At 46.4% G+C, this 19,670-nt stretch overlaps 1 protein-coding gene across 1 annotated transcript in view; it reads left to right on the top strand.

Annotated features, from left to right (window-relative positions):
• LOC125630169 (glioma pathogenesis-related protein 1-like) overlaps positions 1-19,670 on the top strand; it is a 65,035-nt gene that overhangs the window by 1,196 nt on the left and 44,169 nt on the right. The window contains exon 2 of the mRNA XM_048835735.1: positions 10,663-10,908. Within this exon, the coding sequence (XP_048691692.1) occupies positions 10,663-10,908 (246 nt within the window). The remainder of the gene's footprint in view (positions 1-10,662; positions 10,909-19,670) is intronic.

Raw genomic sequence — 19,670 nt, 5'->3', positions numbered from 1 at the left:
TGTGGCACTTTAGAGACTAACCAATTTATTTGAGCATGAGCTTTCGTGAGCTACAGCTCACTTCATCCGATGAAGCTCACGAAAGCTCATGCTCAAATAAATTGGTTAGTCTCTAAGGTGCCACAAGTACTCCTTTTCTCTCTCTCTCTCACACACACACACACACACTCTCTCTCACACACACTCTCTCTATCTCTCCCTCCCTCCCTCCCCCTAGGTGATCAGTTCCTTGCCCTCCTCACAGCACAGACAGGCCTCGGAACATCTGTGGCCAGCAAGATAGAAACTAGATAAATCCAACATGAGGGCAGGATCCTATCACGGCGAACAATGGATGTGAAAATAAAAAGTCAAGCTGCTTAACTGGGGAGAAATGTTTAGGGGTCAAACTGTGCATTGTTACTATAGCCATGTTGGTCCCAGCATATTAGAGAGACAAGGTTGGTGAGATAATATCTTTTATTGGATCAACTTCTGTTGGTGAGAGAGATCAGCCACACTATCAGAGGCTCGTTCACCTGCACATCCACCAATGTGATATATGCCATCATGTGCCAGCAATGCCCCTCTGCCATGTACATTGGTCAAACTGGACAGTCTCTACGTAAAAGAATAAATGGACACAAATCAGATGTCAAGAATTATAACATTCATAAACCAGTCGGAGAACACTTCAATCTCTCTGGTCACGCAATCACAGACATGAAGGTCGCTATCTTAAAACAAAAAAACTTCAAATCCAGACTCCAGCGAGAAACTGCTGAATTGGAATTCATTTGCAAATTGGATACTATTAATTTAGGCTTAAATAGAGACTGGGAGTGGCTAAGTCATTATGCAAGGTAGCCTGTTTCCTCTTGTTTTTTCCTACCCCCCCCCCCCGATATTCTGGTTTAACTTGGATTTAAACTTGGAGAGTGGTCAGTTTAGATGAGCTATTACCAGCAGGAGAGTGAGTTTGTGTGTGTATGGGGGTGGGGGGGAAGTGAGAAAACCTGGATCTATGCAGGAAATAGCCCGACTTGATTATGTAAAGAGTTGTCACTTTGGATGGGCTAGCACCAGCAGGAGAGTGAATTTGTGTGGGGGAGTGGAGGGTGAGAAAACCTGGATTTGTGCTGGAAATGGCCCACCTGTTGATCACTTTAGATAAGCTATTACCAGCAGGACAGTGGGGTGGGAGGAGGTATTGTTTCATATTCTCTGTGTGTATATAAAGTCTGCTGCAGTTTCCACGGTACACATCTGATGAAGTGAGCTGTGGCTCACGAAAGCTCATGCTCAAATAAATTGGTTAGTCTCTAAGGTGCCACAAGTACTCCTTTTCTTTTTGCGAATACAGACTAACAGGGCTGTTCCTCTGAAACAGAGCTCTTAAGACTTCAGGTCTGGGAAAGGTACTCCCAACATCACAGCTAAGTACAAAGGAACAGATTGTTTAGTATAAGTAGTTAACACAAATTTCAAGAGACTATTCAAAGCGAAGTGGCCAGTTAACACTAGGTCAAATTACAAAGGATGAATATAAACAAACAACAAGCATAAAGGGACAAAATTAGAAAGGCCAAAGCACAAAACAAGATTAAACTAGCTAGAGACATAAAGGGTAACAAGAAAACATTCTACAAATACATTAGAAGCAATAGAAGACCAAGGGCAGGGGAGGCCCTTTGTTCAGTGAGGGGGGAAAAGACAATAACAAAAAATGTGGAAATGTCAGTTTTAAGCAAAAAATTAAGTAGTGATTGGATGTCTAATATAGTGAACGCCAGTGAAAATGAGGTAGGATCTCAGGCTAAAATAGGGAAAGAACAAGTTAAAGATTATTTAGACAAGTTAGATGTCTAGTCAGCAGGGCTTGATGAAATACATCCTAGAATACTGAAGGAGCTGACTGCAGAGATATCCTGAGCCATTAGCAGTTATCTTTAAAAACTCATGGAAAACAGACTAAGTTCTCTGTAAGCTGCGCAGCCACGCAGCAGCCTATTTAGTGCCGTGCAGGCACTCAGGGAACCTGTCCAGGGACCTGTCAGGGGAGGGGCACCTCTCCCCTGGCCCCAACATAGGCCAGCCCCCAACCTGCCATGGCAGCCCCCTAGCCCCAACTATGCCACAGCCTGGACCTGCTGCGGCTGGGGCAACCCCCCAGCTGCAACTATGCTGCGGCTTGGACCTGCCACGACTGGGGTGCCCCAACTCCGGCCTGGAGCCAGCCGCAGCTGGCGCAGCACGGCCCGAACCTGGGTGGCCCTAGCCACTGCAGCCCAGCCCATACCTGTCGTGGGGCCCCCCTCCCTGAACCCAGCCCTGTCTGGACCACGGGGGCCGGGGGAAGGATGGCTATCCTGCGGCCCCAGCCCTGGAGCTGCCACGGCCTCTCCCCCCCATCCCAGGTGTTGCTGTGGGGAGAGAGAGCTGGGGGGAGTCCTCTCTCCCTGCCGTAGCCCCAGAGCACCCTCCTGAACCCCTAACAACCTCATCCTCTGTGTCCCGCCAGAGCCTACACCCCCATCCGGAGCCCTCATGCCCCTGTACCCCAACCCTCTGCCCCAGTTCTGAGCCCCCTCCCACATTCCGAACCCCTTGGCCCCACCCCCACCACATGAATTTTTTTATGTGCATCGATATGAAGGTGATGTGTCACACATCACCTCCATATTGGTGCACATAACAATTCATTCTGCACATGGGTGGGAAAAATTAGAGGGAACACGGACGATGGGAGAGATTCCAGAGGAGTGGAAGAGGGCACATGGTCAATTTATAAAAAGGGGAATAAGGACAACCCAGGGAATTACAGACCAGTTAGCTTAACATCAGTACCCAGAAAGATAATGGAGCAAATAATCAATTTGCAAACATCTAAAAAATAATAAGGTGATAAGTAACAGTCAACATGGATTTGTCAAGAACATATCATGTCAAACTAACCTAATAGCTTTCTTTGACAGGGTAACAATCCTTGTGGATGGGGGGAAGTGGTAGATGTGGTATATCTTGACTTTAGTAAGGCTTTTGATGCGATCTTCCATGACCTTCTCATAAACAAACTAGGGAAATACAACCTAGATGGAGTTACTATAAGCTGGGTGCATAACTGGTTGTAAAACTGTTCCCAGAGAGCAGTTATCAGTGGTTCACAAGCCAGAAGTTCCTATCAAGTGGGATCCCATAGGGATCAGTTCTGGGTCTGGTTCTGTTCAATATCTTCAGAAATTATTTAGATAGTGCAGGCAATACCAAGCTGGGAGGGGTTGCCAGTACTTTGGAGGATAGGATTAAAACTCAAAATGATCTGGACAAACTGGAGAAATTATCTGAAGTAAATAGGATGAAATTCAATAGAATAAATGCAAAATACTCCACTTAGGAAGGAACTATCAGTTGCACACATACAAAATGGGAAATGACTGCCTAGAAAGGAGTACTGCAGAAAGGGGTCTGGATTACAGTGGATCACAAGCTAACTATGAGTCACCAGTGTAACACTGTTGCAAAAAAAAATTTAAAAAAGCAAACATCATTTTGGGATGTATTAGCAAGAATATTGTAAGCAAGACATGAGAAGTAATTCTTCCACTCTACTTCATGCTGATAAGTCCTCAGCTAGAGTATTGGATCCAGTTCTGGGTGCCACATTTCAGGAAAGATGTGGACAAAGTGGAGAAAGTCCAGAGGAGAGCAACAAAAATTGATTAAAGGTCTAGAAATCATGACCCATGAGGACAGATTGAAAAAATTGGGTTTGTTTTGTCTGGAGAAGAGAAGACTGAGGTGGGACATGATAACAATTTTCAAGTACATACAGTACAATTTTCAAGTACATACAGTAAATCTTATACGGCCCTTTACTAACTGGAAAGCTCTATAAACTGGCATTTCTAATCTTCATAGAAAGTCCGGTTTATAGTACGGTTGGTGCAGGGCCAGCAGGCTACCTACCTGGCTCCGCGTGGCTCCCTGGAAGCAGCGACATGTCCTTGCTTCTCCTAGGCTGAGGAACGGCCACGAGGAGTTCGGAGTACAGGAAGGGGTGCAGGGCTGCGAGTTGGGGCGTGGGAGGGGTGCGGGGCATGGGCTGTGGGAGGGAGTTTGGGTGTGGGAGGAGGCTTGGGGGAGGGGGTTGGGGCATGCGGGGGGTGGGGTGCTATATCCGAGGGGGGACTCACCTCCTGCGGCTCCCCGCAAGCAGCGACCTGTCCCCGCTGCTCCTAGGCAGAGGTGTGGCAGGCAGCTCTGCGTGCTGTCTCTGCCCGCAGACGCCACCTCCCCAGCTCCCATTGGCCGCGGTTCCTGGCCAATGGGAGCTATAGAGCCAGAGCTCGGGGCGGGGTGGGGGCAGTGCGCAGAGCCCCCTCCTGCACCCAACTCCCTCCCAAAGTCCACACCGCACACTCCCTCCTGAACCCCAACCCCCAGCCCTGCACCCCTTCCATACTCAAACTTCCTCCCTCTTAGTTAACTGGAATTTTTCACTTTCCAGCACCCCCCATTTCCCCAACATGCTGTATAAAAGCATTTACTTTAAAAGGCTGTTAGAAGGAGGAGGGCAAAAATATGTTGTCATTAACCTCTGGACAAGAAGCAATGGGCTTAAATTGCAGCAAGGGAGGTTTAGGTTGGACATTAAGAAAAACTTCCTAACTGTCAGGGTAGTTAAGCACTGGAACAAATTTCCAGGGAGGTTATGGAATCTCTGTTATTAGAGGTTTTTAAGAACAGATTAGACAACACCTGTCAGGGATAGTCTAGTTAATACTTAGTCCTGTCTTGAATGCAGTGGACTGGACTAGATGACCTCTTGAGGTCCTTTCTTGTCCTATACTTCTATGATTCTATGTAGGTAGACATGGCTACAGTTTTTGTACTGATTTTTCTAGATTGGTTTAGAAGACGCCACAGTTAAATCAGTGCAACCTGCTAGTATGGCCACAATTATATAGAGGGGCTTATATTGGTAAAGCTGTATAGTAAATTTTCAGAAATAACAATACCAATATAAGCATTATTAGAGCAGTAGAATTGCATCCACACCAGAGGATTGCACTGATTTAACCATAACTGTTTCTAATCCGATAGTTAAAGCAGTGCAAAAACTGAATGTGGACAAGCTCAAGGCTAAGGAAAGCCAAGTACTGCAAAGTATTCAGGTGAGGTATGTTATGCTGTGGGGGGAGTGGGCTTCCCTAGACCCTCCCCAGGTTCCGCTGTCCATTGTTTATCCTTGCTTCCTCCTCCCCCCATTGGCAGCACTGTGGGGGAGCTCTATGACTCTGTGGCAACTGCACACAGGCAGAGGGTCAGGCTCCTCCCCTTCCCTTCCCTTCCCCTTGCAAGGGATAAGGATCTGCCTGGAAAGAGGGCCAGACAGCCCCAGGATATTCAGTTCTAAGGGCGTAGGCTCCCAGAGTCTATTGCCTCTTTGCGGCGTTTACCTTCTACCCCTCTTCCTGGGGTGTATTGCCTCACTATCAGTCAGGGCACTGCTGGGAGTGGTGCATCTTGCAACTGTCTTCTCCTCAGCTGGACTACCTTATGTTACCAGCATGGAGCAGCCTTCTTCCTGTTCATCTCTCCTTCCTGTGGTAAGTTTCCCCCTTTTAAGGTCCTCCTCCTCCAGGCTGAACAAGTCTTGTAGGTACATCTTGTTAGTGTGGAAGTCTTACCTGCACAAAATTCTCTGTTACTCACACTGTCTAGGGGCACCCACCTTTACTCATTTCCTAGGGCTCAAGGCGTAACCCTCTTAATTGAGGCACCCATCCTTACCCCATTCCTAGGGCTCAAGCATAACCTTACACTTTAGGGCACCCACCCTTACCCTGTTTCTGGGGCTCAGGCATAACCCCGTCAATTTAGGTACCCACCCTCACCCTTCTGTGGGCTCAGGCATAACCTTACACTCTGCGGGTTTGCAGGGTCTTTTACCGGTGAAAGAGCCTTACACACTAATATCCTAATTCTCTATTTATTAACAATCACCAAAAACAGAATGCACACACTACACATACAATGCTCACCACTCCCAATAAGACAGGTGAACTTTTCTTGATGGCCAGTCAGGATCAGGTTCATCTGGGGGACTCCAGCTTCTGCACAGTGTCATTGGCAGAGTGTTGAGGTCTGGCAGGTCTATTTGAGGCTGTGTCCTGGAGTTGATTTCCAAAGAACTCCCTTTTGGACCCCAGTTTACATAGTGTAATTTGAGTCCTTTTTAGCTATACCTTAACCAATCATTATTCTAAAATTTTACTAACCAATCCTAACATAGTGTAACATTCTCTAACCAGTCCTACCCCACCAACTTAATTAATTTACACCTAGCAAAATTAATTATGTAACAGACAGAAACAATTAAAGAACCAGACTGAGACCATACAGATAAACAATAGGGAAGTGGGGACCATAATGACAAAACAATAAAGAAATGAGGATTTCACAGCCACAACTATTGATAAGTCATTTCTTGACAGACAGAATGCTATCAAACTAAGTTTTGTTTAACCATCTTAAGATCTGTTTCTTTATCTGGTGATAGTGGGTGCTATTAGGAGAGGGTCTCCTTACCAGCCCGATACTACATTGTTTTAATGTAGTTTAGATGGAATGTGAGGATGTGACTTCCTCCTTCTCAGCTAACGGCTGCTGCTCAGCTGCTCTTTTAATCTGGCCGCAGACGAAGGCTTTAGGCCAGTGGTGGGCAACCTGCGGCCCGTCAGGATAATCAGCTGGCAGGCCACGAGACAGTTTGTTTACATTGACCCGCCGCAGGCGTGGCCGCCTGCAGCTCCTAGTGGCCGCAGTTTGCTGTTCCCGGCCAATGGGAGCTGTGGGAAGCGGCAGCTGGCTGTGCCTGCGGACAGTCAATGTAAACAAACTGTCTCGCGGCCCGTAAGTTGGTTAACCTGATGGGCCGCAGGTTGCCCACCAGTGCCTTAGGCCTTACAACATGGTTGCAGACAAAGGCCTTATCCTTACAGAACAGGCCCAGAAGAGCTCATTAGCCTCCTCCATACTAATGTGAGGGCATGCTCCTTCAGGTATGCAAACTGTTTCTTTTGTTTTACAACTTACCGTTTTCTCTCTATTAATAAATCTGTTTTTTTAAGAAAACTATTGTTGTATGTGTGATTTCACACAGATGGCCCACAAAAATCCCCCACGAATCCCTCATTCCGTAAGGACAAGTGCTGAATAGTAAGAAATTTCAGGAACCTAATCCCTCCTCTCATGGTCTTGGTAACATGGGGCATGGAGAGGAAAATGTCCTCTCCCTTTAATGGATATCTGGCAACACAGGAGAGAAACCTAGTGTTCAAGGAGATGTGCATTGGTGAGGGCTCAGCTAACATTAATATTCCACTGTGAGAATTATCCCAACCAGAGTCAGTCACTTGTGGTGGAGTCAGTTCTGAATGTGCCTTAATGAACAACATTTATCCCATTAAACAGATACCAGGATATTCTGGCCACAATTTCCTGGTATTTTCATGGTTTCAGTTACAACTAATGGACTGCATTCATTTAAGATAGTTTTCTTCACAGTAAGACTACACAACCAAGCCAATCCTTATTCTCCAAGAAACAAAGGATTAGAGTAGCCAATATAGTGGTGGGGGAATGCAGTGAAGGGAAGCTTGTTTCTACAGTTATCTTCCTTTCCGTGGGTGATGGTCCCCAAACTGTGGGGCATTTCCCCCAAGGGCAGCATGGAGAAACATTCGGGGGAGGGAGAGATAGTGGGGCCCAACCCTGCTCTGACCTAAGCTATGTTCCAGTCCCACCTCAGCCCTGGCTGTGGCTTTGCTCCCAGCTGCAGCCGCAGCTCCAGCCCCACTCCCATGCGTGGCCCCACTCCTGGCCCCTGACCATGGCCCCCGGATCCTGGAGGCAGGATGTGGACTGGTAAGAGGGGGCGCAAGCAAAAAAGTTAGGGGACCCCTGGCATGGGGTGACCGTACGTCCTGTTTTGACCCCAGATGTCCCAACTTTTTTGGCAAAACTGGTAATCAGTTGGCAAGAGCAAATGAGACAAATGCCCAGTTTTACCAAAAAGAGGCTTTGGGGGGGTGAGCAGCAGGGCTCGTGGGGGAGGAGTGGGGGGGGGGGGAGCTTGGGCCAGCCCTGTGCGAGGGAAGAGGGTGGCTTGGGTGAGTGGCTCAGGCTAGTCCAACATAGGGGTAGGGGAGAGGGGTTTGGGCTAGTGCTGTGCCGAACGGGGAAATGGGGGCCCCCTCAGGTCAGCTGTGTGCCACATGGTGGGGCCCCTCAGGCCAGCTCCACATCGCGCGGGGAAAGGGGGACCCCTCAGCCAGCTCCGTGCGGGGCTTGGGTGAGCAGCTCCACACAAGGGGTCAATATGCTCATCCTACCACAGACTGCAGCTGGGCCCAGTCACAGGGTGGGGTCTCAGGGAGAAGAAGAGGAACAGGGCAGTGGGGCACCAGTTAGAGAGGAGGAGCAGGGGCCGGGGCCTGGTTCTGGTGCTCCTGCAGGGCCCCCAAATTGGCTGGGGCCCCTAGGCACAGTGCCCGTTGGCCCATTTGATAATATGCCGCGGGCTGGAGGATTTTATGTTTATTTACCTGTTTCCATAAGCTCTGTTTCAGAAAATGTGTTTTTTAAGAAGTAATAGACACAGAACTGAAACTATGTTATGTATGCAATTTGACATTTCCTTGATTGATATGTAAACACTAAAACTCCCAAATAAACTACTTGACCAAAAACAAAACAAAGAACAAAAGAACAGTTGTGTGTGTAAAGTAATGTAAATTATGTCATTTCTTACTTAAAGATAAAAATGCATTTTTAAAATGTTATGCACTGATTAAAAAAAGTTGCCACCACTGGGATACTCAGGATCTCTTTTAATGTCAACAACATCAGGTGCCCAGGCACACAGGTGAGTGTTGCCTGCTCTCAAGTAACCCAGGGAAGAAAGGGGTGGGGGTTTACACACACTTACCCAAGGTTCCTTCCCCTGCATTGGGCTCACTGGTGGGACTGGCTGGACTGCAGTGGGGTCAAAAACAGATCCTGGCTCACTCTGCAGCTGGTTCCCCTGGCTGCCTGTCTTCCATACACCTCCTCCTCCCTGTTCACGGCAGGGGCCTGTGACTCGGGCTCTTTGGAGGTATCCACAGTGCTGTAAGGGTGGTAGTGGAGTCTCTGCCAAGTAGGGCATGCATCTTTTGTAAAAGTGGGCAGGTCTGCAGACCGATTGTTGGCCTCCCTAGCCTTCTGGTATGCCTACCAAAGCTCCTTGGCTTTCACGCAGCATTGCTGGTCCTGTTGTAGCCCCTGTCCTGATTCCCCAAGCAATCTGCTCATAGATATCCACCATTCTATGTCTGGAGATCCAATATTTCCTGTCTGCGCATCTGGAGGCAGAGCATGTAGCTGGCATGGTCAGCTTGGCAGTTGCACTCAACAGTGGACAGCTGCTAGGTGTCCTCTCCAAGCCAGGCAATCTGGAAAAGGAATTTCAAAAATTAACAGGGCTTTAAAGGGAAGGGTGGGCTTCCAGACTCTGTGACCTTTGGCAGCAGAGTTCACAATGGTGACCAGAGCGGTCAGCACTGGGCATTGTGGAACAGCTGCTGGGGGACAATAAAGGTCGACTTAAGTAATGCAATATCTACACTCACACTGCATTGACCTAAGTACATCAACCTTGGCTCTATGTCACATGGGAACATGGCGTTATTAAGTTGGCGTAATGGGGCTCTTATGTTGGTGGGAGCCAAATTTAAGTGTAGAGTCATGACTAGGTCAACGTAAGGTCAACATAAGCTGCCTTGTGTTGACCTAACTTTGTAGTGTAGACCAGACCTAAGTTTTCTACAGCAACACAAGAAAAAAAAAGAAAATGTTGCAATGAGTCATAGAAGGTGATTCATTCTATAACACAACAACTGTCTTTGTTCTACATCTGCAGAAGTGTTAACTGCCCACTTCACTTTGAATGGTCTCTTACAACAATCTGTTCCTTTTTGTATTTAGCTGACACACTCTGGATATGTCTACTTAGCAACTGACACTTGTGGCTGGCCCATGCCATCCAGCTCAGGCTCACAGGGCTCAGGCTGTGGGGATGTTTCATTCTAGGCTCTGGCTGGTGCCCAGGCTCTAGGACCCTGTGAGGGGGAGGGTCCTAGGGCTGTTGCTGCAGCTCGAACCTGGAAGTCTACACAGCAATGAAACAACCCTGTGGCCCGAGCCCTGCAAGACCGAGTCAGTTGGCATGAACCAGATGGAGGCATCTAGTTGCTGTGTAGTCGTACCCTCTGAGTACCTTTCCCTGACCTAACAAATAGCTCTATGCAGGCTCGAAAGCTTGTCTCTTTCACCTGCAGAAGTTGATTCAATAATCATCAATAATCATTTCTTGTCACTCTTCTATGAGTAAGTCAGTTTACATTTCTATACAGCTACCCTAAAGTTCACTGGTAAGTTAAAGACAGGATTTTGGAGTGCTTGACTGGATGACAGAAGGGGAACAAAATATTTGTATTGTATAATTTTACAGAATTTACAGACAATTTTAGTTAAATTCAATTTATAGCTATTCATTTTCTACTTTAATTTGTCTGATGGATACAAATGCTATTGTAATTTAATTCTCTGCATAGCTTCTTCAACTTTACTGTTTTGCAGACTTGGGATGCAGCTTTAGCACGGACTGCCAGGGCATGGGCAAAAAAATGCCTTTTTAAACATAGTCCATATTTAACAAAAAAATTTATGTCCCATCCTCATTATGGGCATGTTGGAGAAAATATCTGGACTGGACATTACGGGATATTTGGTGTCCCTGAAGCCATCAAATTATGGACCGATGAAGTCCGGCACTACAATCTTCAGACTCACAAGTGTACTAAAACATGTGGTCATTATACTCAGGTAACAATTTTCATTGCTAAAACAGTTTACGCAGCTCAAAGCACAATCCCAAGAATTAGAATTGGTGGACACAATAAATAATTACCAGTTAGTGGCAAATAGCTGTTATAATGAGTGACCCATACCCCACTTTCTTTCAATGTTCCATTTAGATACTTGTACAGCCCCCATCATCATACTGTCTGCTAACTCTTAAGATACAGTTTGAAAACGATCACCCTCGGTTGCACAACAACTATGAAAGACTTCCTAGCTAATACTGTGATTATGTTAACTGTTGTAAACAGAAATTTTCTCTAACTTGGTGTTCAATCTAGCCAAAGCACCTCACTCCTCTTTTCTAAGTTTTTCAATCTTATAAGAAATAAAGAAAATTCTGTAGCGGAAAATGGGGAGTGTGACGGGGCTCCACTCATCACACTGGTGACTCCTGCTGGCCGTCTTTGGGATTAGCTCCGTAGGTCAGTATGCCCACTCCCGGTGGTGCCTTGTCTGCCGTCACTTTTGCTCCCGGACCCACGTCACTCCAAGGACTGCGGCGTCTTCTTCATGAGCATCTGTATCATGCTCTGTGCTCCCCCCTTCCAGGGGTCAGTACTGCAACCCAACTGTTCCAGCACTTCCCCAGTTGTGATGGGGGAGGGTAGGGGGACCTGGACCCACCCATTACTCCGTATCCCGGCACAGGGACCCTGTAGATGGCAGCCACGTGCTGCATCCCCTCCAGCTCATCAGTACCTTTCCCTGGACCACTTTCCTGCGGCCCCAGGACCCTCTTCGACCTTGCCTCAGGGCCTCAGCCTGCAAATCCCAGCTGCCAGCCAGAAGCTCTCTCTAGCTCTCCTGGTCCCTGCTAGCAGCACTGCTTTGTCTAGGGTGCTAGCTTCTTTCTGCCTGACTAGGAGCCTGATTTTCCCTCCGTGAACTCCAGGCAGCTACTGAATCCACTCTGCCCTGCAGTCTTCTTCTATATGCCTGCCAGGCCCTGATTGGCTGCTTCTTGCAGCCCCTCTCCTATTGGCTGCTTCTCTCTCAGCCTCCCTAGGGCTCTATTAACCCCTTACAGGCCAGTGTGGGGCAGATGCCCCATCACAGGGGGGAAGAAAAGAGATAACTGGTTATTTGACAGAAATATAACTCTGTTTTATTTGTATCAAAAAGGTAAATAAGCTTTATGAAAATCTTAAATGATTGTGAATCCACATGAACTTTGAAACAGAATTGTTTTCTAGTATTGCAGATATAGTCACATTTTACCTCTCTGAAGCAGTAGTTAATTTTGTCAGGCTCAAATTGTTAGCTAACAGCCAATAGAAGTGGGTATTTAAAAGAAAGACTTCATCCTTTATTTTTAATTATGAAACACCAGATTGTGAGTTATGCTTATATGTTGATCTTGCATTTTTTCATGTAGTGAAACCTATTAACAGCCACTGGAGTGACTACCAGTTCATCAAGTGGCTTCTGCACTTATGGGACCAAGGCAGCTGTATTGTGAGCTTCCAGAAGCTTTTACAGAGAAGTAAAGGGCCACTCACCTCTTCCCTTCCCTCATGTAGAGTTCTGAGGTTATAAAAGGGGGAGTTAGTCCCAACTGCCTGTTTCTTCTAATTGCCAAGGGTGCCATATCATCTAATTGCCAGATCACACTCAATATCCTCAGTGCTTACTTTGGTTCCATGGTCCTTTTAAGATCCTGCAACAGGTTAATCCAGTCACTTTTGAACTCCAGAGAGCGGGGTAGTTGAAGATTCATTTGGTGATTCACGTATCACTTTTGAAACCCTACACGGAAACCCTTTCCCTCACAGGACCTAGCCGCCTCCTCCATCAGTACAGGTACAGGGTCACAAGAATTATTTATTTAATGAGATCCTGGACTCTAAATGTAAACATGTCAGACTCTGGTATCTTGTTGACTGGGAGGGGTGCAGGCCTGAGGAGCACACCTCGGAATCTGCAGAAAATGTACATGCTACCACACTTGTGCGGGTGTTCCACAGGAATCATCCTGAAAAGCCTGGTTTCACATCACCCTGAGAGTGCCCCTTGGGGAGGTGGTGATGTCATCAGAGACCACAGGGCTATTAGGAGCTTGTACGTTCCAGCCTGCCATCCGGTGACCTACTAACAGTTTCCAGAATTGAAGCTGAACTCCAACAGAGGTTTACAGTCCTGGAATCTAATTGGCAGAACGCTGAGGGACCTGATTGGTTCACAGCTTCTATATAAATCCAGCACAGGAACAGGAAGTTGTCCTTGCAACTAGAATCTCCCTGCTTAGGACTGCTTCCACTGCAATACCTGTTCTTGCTACTTGCCACTGATCTCCTGGTAACCTGACCCTGCCTGCCTCCTGACACCTGACTCTCAGTTTTACCCTTTAGCTTGCCTTGAACTCTGTCCTTCTAGTATCTGACCTGGCCTGACTCCTGACTCCCAACGCCTGCTCTGACCACTAGATCAAACTGCCCATGCTCTGGTCATTACAAAGGCCTCGGTTCCCTTGATTGTATATGCCACAAACGGTACTGAAATCTATGGACCTGAGTGGGTTGACGGAGTCTGGTGCTTATGGTCAAGCTTTGCAAAGAGCTGCTCAGTATCATGGCTCCATATCTGGATGGACTTGGAGGTCTGTGTTGGGGTTTCTCAGTGATCTGACTTTCATCCTAACATTCCTGGCCAGACCACAACTTGGGTTTTATCCTAGAACAGCAGGGTCAGGTCCCCCGTCTCCCAGTCAAGTCTTACTCACAGTCCTGGTCTTTCCCCCGTAGTTCACTGTCTCAGCTGCTACAGCGTCTGCCTTCTTGCAGCCAGTCTCTCATCCACTATCCCCCTGCACTTGTCTGCCAGAGCTTCCTTTTAAGCAGGTCCTCCATAGGAAGCATACCTGGCAGCTGCTGGGGACAGGGCCTTCTTAGTCCAATACTGCTCCACCACTCCTTTTAACCTTAGTGTGGGGGCTGTAAGCCCCAACACAAGGACACAGAGCTTTCTCAGAAGCTGGTCAAGGACTCAAGGTGCATTTCTTTAACTTTGCCTATAAATATATAGCAGTGTACATATTTATTTAAAAGAAAAAACAGTTACCAAAACACTCCACTTCACAATACTGGAGTTTAGTGACTGATTTAGTGATAGTCTTCGTCTTGGATCAGCGGCGACTGGGGTCGAAGAGCTTGCCGTCCATTCTGTATTAGATGTGAAGTACAGAGGGGAGCTTGTCAGCGATGAGAAGGAGGATGACAGCAATGAAGATAGAGGGGTTGGAGCGATGACATAGCCTTTCTTTACTCCTGTCTTGACTAGGAAGGGGTCCGTTTTGTATCCATTGTTGGTGTGGAGGAGTTGGAGGACGGCAACAAATTTTGGCGGGCATCCAAATCTAAGGAGAATTCTCTACATAGCCTCATGATTGATGGAGTCAAATGCTTTCTTGAAGTCGATGAAAGCCATGTACAGAGGTTGATGTTGCTCACGGCACTTTTCCTGAAGTTGGCAGGCAGTGAAGATTATGTCAGTGGTACCATAAGGTGGCCTGAATCCACATTGTGACCTTGGGAGGATTTCTTCTGCCAAGGGAAGCAGCTGGTTGAGGAGAATTCTGGCAAAAATCTTTCCGGAAATGAACAACAGGGCGATTGCTGGATAGTTTGCACAATCTGATTTGTCTCTTTTCTTGAAGATGGTCATGATCATAACATCCCTAAAATCAACTGGGATTTCTTCTGAATTCCAAATCTTGAGGATTAAGATGTGAAGCTGGTGAGCCAGTTCTTCTGCTCCTTCTTCCATCAGGTCCAGATGCCTTATTGTTCTTCATCTGTTTGATGACTTTTTTTTACCTCGACGAATATTGGTGGGGTTCTGAGGTCATCCTTGATAGGATATTAAGGGATTAAGTCAATGATGCTTTCGTCAGCATTGGAGTCATGATTCAGGAGGTCTTTGAAGTATTCCTTCCATCATGCATTGATTGATTCATTGTCCTAAGGAGGTTGGCTCCATCCCTGGATCTGAGACGGGGTTAGCCCTTGGGTCCGAAGAGGGCTTTGATGGCATTGAAGAATCCGCTCATTTCATGGGTGTTGATGAGTTGTTGGATCTCCTTCGCATTGTTCTCCCACCACCTGTTCTTCATTTCCTTTGAACCTCAGCTTTCAGTTGATGGTGGATGTATTGCTTCTGGTTGGAATTGATGTAATTCTGCCAAGCACAGAAGGCCTTGTACTTATGTTTGATCAGGTCTTGGATTTCCTGATTGTTCTTGTCAAACCGATCTTGGTGCTTCCTGTTTGAGAAGCCCAGTGTTCCCTCACACACAACATGGACAGCCAATTTGAGCACTTTCCAGTGATCTTTGGGGTTCTCCATCTTGATTTTGATATTCATCAGTTTCTTGGTGAGGCACTGCTGTAAAAGGTCATGGTATAGTTGGGTCTTTAGGACTCTCGACATTGATCTTCTGTCTGGCTGATTTCTTCTGCATTTTTTGTTTCAGTGCGAGTTTGATGGAAATAATGGAGCAGATAAGGTTATGGTCTATCCAACAATTGCTGCACAAGTCAGCACTTTGTTGATGTAAAGTCTTCACAGTTACGAGCACGGACAATGACATAGTCAATCAGATGCCAATACTTAGATCGTGGGTGTTTCCACAAGGTCTTGTACTTGTTATTTTGGCAGAATGTGGTGTTCGTGAAAATTAGGTCATGTTCTGTGCATATGGTCAGAAGAATTCTGTTGGAATTGGTCTTGCCCACTCCTTTATTTCCAATTGTGCCATTCCAAAGGTCCGAGTCACATCCAACTTTTTTGTTAAAATCACCAAGGAGTATGAGCTTGTCCTCTTTGCAGATGGTGGAGAGAATTTGGTCAAGGTTGGTTTAGAATCCCTTTTTGATTTCATTGTCAGCATCAAGGTTGGATCGTATGCACTGTTGAGTGTTGCATGCTGGTTCCTGGCAAGTTTAAGGTGGAGGGTCATGAGTAATTCATTGATGCTAACAGTCATTGAACTCCAGAATGCATATAACTGTGCCCTGTGTGCTCAGTAAGAAGAATATCTTCAAAAAATATTTCACATTTCCTCTGAAGCCTACAACCAACTTGGCATCACACTCAACACCAAGAAAATGTAAGTACTCGACCAGCAGGCTCCGAATCACAAGGATGCTGCTCCCATAATTCAGATCAATAAAGAGACCCTGGAGAACATGGAGCACTTTTACCTTGGCAGCTATCTGTCGCAGAAAGCTGACATTGGCGAGAAAATTTGACACCGCCTTCAATGCGCCAATGCAGTTTTCGGACTCTTGAGAAAATGAGTCTTTGAAAATTGTGATCTCAAGAATCAAACCAAGCTTCTCATGTACCAGGCCATTGTTATCCATGCTTTTTTGTACATGATCGAGGTTTTGGCACCGTACAGTAGATACCTCAAAGTTCTTGAACAATACCATCAACAGTGCATCCGCAAGATCTTCTGAATCAAGTGGGATGACCAATGCACCAACATCAGTGTTTTGTCCCAAGCCAAAACCTGCAGCATTGAAGCGGTGATCATCTGCCACCAACTCCATAGGGGTGGGTCACATGCTTTGAATGCCAGAGAATCTACTCCCTAAGCAAGTTGTCACAATGGAGCAATGGCCAGCGGATGAGGGGTGGGCAAAAAAAGCACTTCAAAGACACCCTCAAAGTTAACATGAAGAAGTTCAACACTGACATAAACTCATGGGAAACGCAAGCCCTCAACCGATCAAAATGGAAAAGGACCTTTTAGCAAGGATCTGAGTATTTTGAGATCCAACGGAGACAACAGGAAATGGAGAAATGGGAAAGGAGGAAAGAATGCACCACAGCCTGACTCAACAATCCAGATCTACCCCTTCCATCGGGAAATGTCTGCCCCAACTACGACAAGATCTGTGGATTGGTCTCATTAGCCGTCTGAAGATCCACCAGTAATAAGTAGCTATCATTTTATGGAAGACAATTATCCTTGAATTCCGAGGGATTGACCACTCCACAAACAGTTTCCCCCCTGAAGAGAGGAAATGTAGTACATGTGACAGATGTTAGCCATGTTGCTTTATGCGTTACTGGAAGAGGTTCAAACACTACAGTGATAAGGTTGATACAAGAAACTATAGAGAATAGAATAGAATACCTAGTTCTGGTACTGGCTACTACCATCAGTGCTGTTTCGTGTGTTGCTGAGCCCTGCCTTGGTGCTACAGACACCAAAGAACTCTCATCCTGGGTCTTCACTGAGCCCTTCTTTGGATGTGAGGAGTAAACAAGCTTCACATTTGAGAGGGTCTCTGTACCTCAGCTTCAAATCCCCCCATCTTGGAGGTGGCAGCTATTCTGTTTTTGGACCCTGAGAAGTGATGAATATTTTTACACTCATCTGAACTTAGGTAGTGACTTTGGCCAATGGGAAAAAACAGTAAGCTGGAACTCTTGGATTCACACTTAGGGGTAAAGACACCAGTTACCCAGCTTATTGGTCTGTAGGGTATATTCCTTGCCCCTGCATCCCCTTCTGCAGGTGAGAATTGCCTGCTATAAAGCAGAGTTAGCTATATGACTTCCTTATCTCGGGATGCATTACCTTGTCATGTCATCTCTCACGGAGCTGATTCAAGACAAAATCACTTTTCTGTGGGTGCCAGAGATAGACCTCTTGATTATTTCCAATCAGAAATATTTCTTCTGCCTATGGTGTCTTCCCATCAATCACACTGAGCTAAAAGCAGCTCAAAAAACATATATTTTTATATCTTAATCTGTCTATTCCAGTGAATGTACTCTGGTTTGCAATAGTAGGAGACCTCTATCAATGAAGCTGTATCCTACACTTTGGCCTTTATACGGCACCAAGAGTTTTCACCAATTGCCAGACTGACATAACTATTTTTTATCAGCTGTCAGGACATCCAAATCTATATCCAGACTTTGGCCCTCAAGAAAGTGTGCAGGTTCTTCTAGTCCTTGGAACTTCACACACACAAATAATGCTTTACTTTGATCCAAAAGCAAAAGGTGGCTAGCCCTGCATATGCCATATTCTATATGGAAAATGTGATCTTATTTGCATCATCATCCTAATTGATATCTAAAAAGGTGTCTGATTTCAGTTGCTTTCAGGTTACTAGCCTCTTTATTTCATCAAGATTCATTCACATCCAGGAAGGTAGGCACCATAACTTGAATGTCCAAAGGTCCTTAAGTTATCCATCTGGAACCAACCTGGGGGACTGGATAGAGCCACTTCTCCCTTTCCCTTCCTTTTTCCCCCCTTCCCTCCTCTTCACTACTCTGCACAGACCTGATTGGCTAGAGGGAGTGCCATTCCAAAACAAGGCCACACAATTAAGTACAGATCACCTGAGAGGGTTTGAGCCAGTGAGGAGATGGCTGGGGAGAGGCAGGACAGGGAACAAGCCTGGAAAGATTTAGAAAGAGAAGAAAGAAAGAAGAAAACATAAGCAGCAACTCTGAGCTAGGGCAGAGACGGAGACACCACCAGAGTGCAGGAATGCAGAGCCTGAACTAGGAGCTGCTTGGAGGAGAGCCAGCTGCTGCACTGGGGCTTGCAAAATAGGACTCTTACAGCTTGAAGCCAAAAGGACAGCTGAGACCACGCAGCAAGACCCACCCTCACAATGCATGCCAGTATCAAAGTGCACAAACAGGTTTGGGGGGGGTGTATTGGAGCAGAGCAGACAGTCAGTATGTGTCTAGCTTGCAGGGTGTGTGTGCATCTGTGTGCTGTATACTGTATCGGGGGCAAAGGAGTCTGGCTAGCCCCTGCTACAGATCCTGACCTGGGCCTGTTCTTGGCTTTGCGGGGGTTAAGTAAAAGGGCTGTTCTATTGTTAGGTGTGGTACTTGTTCCAGTGGTTAACTCTGACCCCCTCAGAGGGAGGGTTGGTGTTTGTGCAGAGATTTATGGGTGGGACCTGGGGCCCTTCATCCAATCCTGGCATTCCCCTACACAACAAACCTACCACAAGTTCCCTACACTATTAGGGGGATGAAATCAGGGATCAGTCCATCACAACTCAGAGACTCGCCAGGTCACTCAGACTATGAATCACAATTCTTATGACCTAGCATATATTCAATTACTTGGAGATATCAAAGTGTACTCAACTAGATCTCAGGCAGGTTCCATAGCATTCCCTCACATTGTTGTCATCATAAAAATGTACAGGGATGTTAAGCAAAATTCTATACATGCATCAGGTAGCTCTTTTTGGCAGCTGAGGCTTCATTTAGGAGAGCGAGAGATGCTGTCACTTCTAGTACACTCTTGACCTGGGATCCAGAGCTGATGCTTGTTTTGGCAGTTCTGCTGTTTTTGTCACCTAGAACTCCTCAACTCGCATTCCCAGTGGTTGTACTACTCGCTAAACTCCCATAAGTGGGAATGTGCAAAGGCCATTTGAAGAAGAAATGGTTATTTACCAGTAACAAGTTTTTTCAAGATGAGCTTGTGTACATTTACACATCTCACCCACTTTCCCAGAATCTTGGATTAAGAATTCCTAAAATTAGTGGAAGGAATTGAGGAGTAGACCACTTTCCCCTTTTTACTGTGGGAACCCTACATAAGGGGAGGGGGAAACAGAGAGTGAGTGACCAACTGACACTGCTGTGTAGAAGATTCTGGAAACTTCTGGTACACGTTCCTTGATCCGACAAGTGCAAATGTACAGAAGCTCATCCTAAAGAACTCCAGTAAC

Source organism: Caretta caretta, chromosome 1 (genome assembly GCF_965140235.1).
Source record: "Caretta caretta isolate rCarCar2 chromosome 1, rCarCar1.hap1, whole genome shotgun sequence".
Lineage (NCBI taxonomy): Eukaryota > Metazoa > Chordata > Testudines > Cheloniidae > Caretta > Caretta caretta.
The sequence above is the reverse complement of the archived record's forward strand: the minus strand, read 5'-3'. Positions and strand labels throughout refer to the sequence as shown.